This window comes from Colobus angolensis, unplaced genomic scaffold, assembly GCF_000951035.1.
Source record: "Colobus angolensis palliatus isolate OR3802 unplaced genomic scaffold, Cang.pa_1.0 Scaffold113, whole genome shotgun sequence".
NCBI lineage: Eukaryota > Metazoa > Chordata > Mammalia > Primates > Cercopithecidae > Colobus > Colobus angolensis.
Window position 1 is genome coordinate 3,296,175 of NW_012112364.1, and position 6,000 is coordinate 3,302,174.

At 43.0% G+C, this 6,000-nt stretch overlaps 1 protein-coding gene across 1 annotated transcript in view; it reads right to left on the minus strand.

Moving 5' to 3' along the window:
• PARP4 (poly (ADP-ribose) polymerase family, member 4) overlaps positions 1 to 6,000 on the minus strand; it is a 114,027-nt gene that overhangs the window by 19,348 nt on the left and 88,679 nt on the right. The window contains 3 exon segments of the mRNA XM_011959151.1: positions 1,460 to 1,582; positions 2,507 to 2,602; positions 3,564 to 3,644. Of these exon segments, the coding sequence (XP_011814541.1) occupies positions 1,460 to 1,582; positions 2,507 to 2,602; positions 3,564 to 3,644 (300 nt within the window).

The following is a 6,000-nucleotide window of genomic DNA, read 5'->3' on the forward strand; positions in this document are numbered from 1 at the left end:
GGTTCAGACCTGAACAGTTGGCCATAGCACCTGTGATCTTAACCACTATATTTTACTGCCTTTCAATCATCTACCTTTTGTGATCTTTGCCAACCTGACAGGGTTAAAAAATAAAAAGGAATCTCATGGCAGTTTACATTTTAACTTCTTTTAGCAACGAGATTGCACATCTTTCATATATTATTTTCTTATTTATGATCAAATCCTCGCTGTGTCACCCAGGCTGGAGTGTAGGGTGCCATTTTGGCTTAATGCAACCTCTGCCTCCTGGGTTCAAGCATCCTCCTGCCACAGCCTCTTGAGTAGCTGGGATTACAGGCATGCACCACCAAGCCCAGATAACTTTTGTTATTTTTTTGTAGCAACAGGGTTTCACCATGTTGCCCAGGCTGGTCTTGAACTTCTGGGCTCAAGATATCTGCTGCCTTGGCCTCCCAAAGTGCTGGAACTAAAAGTGTGAGCCACTGCACTTGCCATAAGAAACTTTTTGTAGAGATGAGGTCTCCCTTTGTTGCCCAGGCTGGTCTCAAACTCCTGGGCTGAAGTGATTTTTCCTACCTCAGCTTCCCAAAGTGCTGGGATTACAGGCATGAACCACAGTGCGTGACCAGATTTTAAATTTTTAAATTTTGGAAATTTTAGTTTTTTTAACCTAGAGACCTAAGAGTGTTGTCAGCACTGCTTTGCTCCTTTGCTTTTGAATTTGTCTTTCAATTTTTATTTAAGCCACATTTTTCAATTTCTATTATATTTCTGGTTATAAGGGCCACAGTGTAAAGCACTATAGACTTTAAGAAACATTGGTGGTGAATTTAGATTATCAGATAGCACTTTATTGATAATTTCATGACAAACCTGTTATACCACCTAAATGACTTTAGCTTCCTGGCTGACAATCTATTTGCCCATGATAGAAGCGCAACCACAGGTGTTCTCTTTTTGTACTACACAGCTCCATTCACACACTGTGAAGTCTGTCTACACAGCTCCATTCACACACTGTGAAGTCTGTCTACACAGCTCCATTCACACACTGTGAAGTCTGTCTACACAGCTCCATTCACACACTGTGAAGTCTGTCTACACAGCTCCAGTCACACACTGTGAAGTCTGTCTACACAGCTCCAGTCACACACTGTGAAGTCTCTGTCTACACAGCTCCATTCACACACTGTGAAGTCTGTCTACACAGCTCCATTCACACACTGTGAAGTCTGTCTACACAGCTCCATTCACACACTGTGAAGTCTGTCTACACAGCTCCATTCACACACTGTGAAGTCTCTGTAATGCAACATGATGTCATTCAACATTTTATAAATGTGTGAGTATTTTCCATCATCAGGGATACAACAACTTCATGTACAGGTATTAAGGGAGCTATTTTAGCAAAGGGTTCCCTTCATCTTCATGAACAAACAAAAGTACTATATCAACTTATTTGGTGATCAGCGTTTACCTGGTTCGTGACGGCTTCTTGGGGCTCCCCCTGCCAGCTCATGTAGGGCAGGAAGTCTACATCTTCTTTGGCAATAAGTTCAGAAACTTTTGGAATATCAGGAAAAGGCGACTCATTCTCATCCTATATTGAATCACAAATAGATTAAATCAAACAGACGTTAACCAATGAAATGATGATTACACAGTGTAAAGCCTGTGGGTGTTGGTATGGGATACGCTGGTGTGTGGGAATGGAGTGTGTGCCATGGGCCACAAGCGTGAGGGAAAGTGGGGAGCTGGAGTGGCTTTCCTCTTTACGGAGCACTGGCAGGTGCTGGCCACTGTGCTGGACACGTTAGGTGAATTTTTCCTTAAACTTATAAAGGCGGAAGGGGCTCTCAGGGAACCCAGGCCTTTTCTATTTTTTGAGGGTCTTGGATTAATAAAAGATGATCAATGCCAAAACTGTAACAAAATTATAGTATATCTGAAAAATACACATTAGCTAATTACTAATGATTATTACATTAAAAATGATAACATACTCAAGTCATTTAGAAACATCACCTTAAGTGCCAACAGCGAAGCCCCCCATGACTGGGAGGCTGGGACTCGTGGGGTCTGCTGGCCTGTCTGCAACCCACGCTTCACAGGCCCGGGCGTGGGGGTTGTCATTAACCATCAAAGCAAGGGTAACTCTCTTTTTTTTTTTTTTTTGAGACGGAGTCTCGCTCTGTCGCCCAGGCTGGAGTGCAGTGGCCGGATCTCAGCTCACTGCAAGCTCCGCCTCCCAGGTTTATGCCATTCTCCTGCCTCAGCCTCCAAGTAGCTGGGACTACAGGCGCCTACCACCTCGCCCAGCTAGTTTTTTTGTATTTTTAAGTAGAGACGGGGTTTCACCGTGTTAGCCAGGATGGTCTCGATCTCCTGACCTCGTGATCCGCCCGTCTCGGCCTCCCAAAGTGCTGGGATTACAGGCTTGAGCCACCGCGCCCGGCCTGGGTAACTCTCTTAAAGGGAAAATATAAGTAAAATAATTTAATCTCGAATTAACAATAATACATACCCTTTTCTCAACTGCCACAAAGCTTGTAAATTGTGTTATGAGAGAGTTTTCTTTACTGAGTTTAATAATCAGAGATTTCAAGGTTTGTTTCTTCATCTAGGATAGAATAAAACGTAAGTCATGTTCTGTTTTGTTTCTATTTAGCTATGTCAATAAATCATCTTAAGATTCATATATTTCAGACTGAATATTGAATTGCAGGTCCCATCTCAATCAGTGGCTCAATATTTCCTTTAAAATGAGATGAACCGACTTAGTCACAGAAACTGTCACTCTCCATTATTCAGCTCCCTGTAGTTCACAGAGAGCTCTTGCGGGCCGTGGGCTTCCTCATTCTTTCACAGTCTGTGGCTCCCAATTTAAAGCTGAGGAATTGGAAAGACGCAATGATTTGTTCAGGATAAAGGGGTCTTAAACAAAAGAGCACACAGAGGCTGCCAAACCAGGGGCATCTGAGGGGAACAGGGAGACCACCAGGTGACTGTCACTAAAACTGACTGTGGGGGTCTCCAAGGCCTGCTGTCACGCTGGCACGTTCTTGTGGGGATGGCATTGAGGACTAACGCGCACAGCCTTGTTGAAGATCTCATCCCTAGGAGAACAGCGGGCAGTCCCAACGGCCTGGCTGAGGGGCCCCTCTGCTGAGGTCTGGTCTGCACAGCACGGGGCGAGTCAGGTGGACTTTGGCAGGTCACTCCGCATTTCACACTCAGGCCTCTTATCAGTAAGATGGGAATACTAACGCTACCACACAAGAGATCTGAGGTGACGTCCACTACAAGCACTCAGCGAGTGTTCTCTGAGCCCTCCTCGGACTTTTTCTGATGAGTAAAACATGACAGAATTTTCTGGAAACCACTGACATCCACTCTTTTGTTAATTCATTCAACATTTACCACACACCCCACATCCCAGGCACACTGTCACAGATATAGTGATGAATGCCCTGACACCACAGTCTGCACACAGCTGACCTCACTTTCCATTCCCACAGATACATCAATGTAAGAATGCTCAAGAAGAATGTCTAATAGTTTTTACAATGAAAAGAACAAACCTCATGACTGGTTTCATTTTCGTGAAGAACGCCATCTTCGTAATCTCTGATTAGAGCTCGGGCTGCCAGCTTGTGGATCATCTGTGTTTAAGCAGCAAAAGCAAAAAAAAAAAAAAAAAAAGATTCATATAGCTTCTAATGAAAGACTTGCAAAGAACATCATTTTAAAAATTGAGGTATAACCTGCATACAGTAAAATGCACTCCTTTTCAATATACAGTTTGATGAGTCTCAGGGGATGTACACAGTTGTGTGACCACTGCTGGAGTGAACCCTGAAAAGTTCCTGTGTGGTAGCTTCCTCCAGCCCTGGCAGCTCCTCATCTCTTTTCTGTCCCTAGAGTTTTGCTTTTTCTATAAAAGGCCATTTTGCTGATTCATTTTATTAAAAAAATTCAAAACTTCTTTTCTACCACAGGAAGAGCCACCTTGGTGCTGGGATGCCCATTCACGAACATAGTCTGCAGCCTGCAGGGTGAGGACTGCACCACCAGGTGCCTCCTCTCCAACAACTGAGAGATGGAACTTTCCATAATTCCAACTCTTACAATTTTGTCATTGGTAAGGCTGCTTCTCACAGAGGAAGAACAACTTGCTGTGACTTTATGGAAAACGACCTCTTCCCAGGTAAAATTAGTTTACCTTCTTTCCCCCTTAGATCTAACTTCTAAAAATACTCTTTTAATTTATTCTCCCTTATTGTTACCCACAAAGATCTAATTTTTAAAGCAATATTGAGCTTAAGTTCTATACAGAAGTCACTGGCAATTAATAAGTCAGTGATACCGATTTAATGCTGAAAAGTAAGCAATATATTTTTGAAAAAAAAAACCAGCAATGTCTGGGAAATGATTTATCTGGTTATATTAACACTCCTTTGAAGAAAAAAACTACATAAATAGCATATATAGGCTAGGAACTTTCAAGGCTAAACTATAGTGGATTCAGTACCAGTGCAAACATCGCAAACTTCTTGGTAATAATTTGTGATATTGTGATATGCAAAAAGCTAAAATAGGCCACCCCAAAGAGACACTTTCTCTGGCATATTTTGAGATGTTATTCAGAGGGACAGCAGACAAGGAGTAGCTCTGGAAAGCAGTCCTTCTGTAGGGAATATTTGCATCTGCAGAGGAATCCTGTCAGTGAAATAAACAGCAGGTGCAAACAGGCTTTCTCTGAGACCCCCTTATCTGCCTTATCCAGATTTAGGAAAGATGAATTCCCAGGAATAAGAGGCTAAAGTCTGATACTTTAAAGGGATCATAGAGAAACTGTTACCAGAGGTGCTTCTATTCTCTCTGAGAGCTGCTGCCTGCCAAACTTCATTTGCATCACAAGAAAGCCTTTGCTCACCATGTGTTTCCTCCCCTCTTACTCCCACAACCTGTCCCACCTTCCCCAAGGAGCCCCACACCCCTACCCGCCTCTGTACAGTATAAAACTTCACTCATCTGGCCCTTCTTTGAGTCTCATGTGGCTCTTGCACATATAACGAAATCTGCATGTCTTTTCCCCTGTTCATCTATTGTTGGATTATTTTATAGACCAAACATCGAAACTTCAGAGGGAAAGTTTGAATTTCCCTACAGACATAAGAAATATATGTATTTGCTATTCCTAACAGGACCCTTCAACCACACCTGAGTTTATGTTAATGAGGGGACCTTTAGAAAGGCCCTAGGATGAGGGCTGGTTGCTGGGGAACTAACCATATGATTAGAGGACTGGAACTTTCAGTCCCAACCCCCAACCTCCAGAGAGGGGACAGTTAATCACCAATGGCCAATGATTTAATCAACCAGGCCTTTGTAATGAAACCTGCCTTACAAATCCCACCTAAAGGGGTTCAGGGAGCTTCTGGGTCAGCACTCATGTGCCAGGAGGATGGTGCACCCCAACTGTATGTTAGACAGAAGCTCCTGTGCTTGGACTGTTCTGGGTCTCACCCTATATACCTCTTCGTCTGGCTGTTAATTTGTATCCTTTATAATATTCTTTGTAATACATGAGTAATACTAAGGTAAACATTTCCTGAGTTCTGTGAGCTGTTACACAAATTAGTGAACCTGAGAAAGGGTTGTGGAAACACTGACTTGGAGCTGACCAGAAGTGTGGGTAACCTGGGGACCCACTACTTGCTACTGGTGTCTAGAGTGGGGACCAGTCTTGTGGGACTGAGCCCTCACCCTGTAAGACCTGTGAGGTCTGTGCCAACCCCAGGTGGCTAGTGTCAGAATTGAATTACATTGTAGGACATGCAAGTGGTGTCAGAGAATTGGTTGGGAAAAACACATATCTGGAAACCAGAAATGGTGTAATTATTGGGGAAAAAGGAATTTTTTCTTTCATAATTCAGTTGCTTTTAATCAAAAAAGGAAAATAACCCACATCCTCAATATACAATATGATCTACCCTTAGTCCATTTATATATATA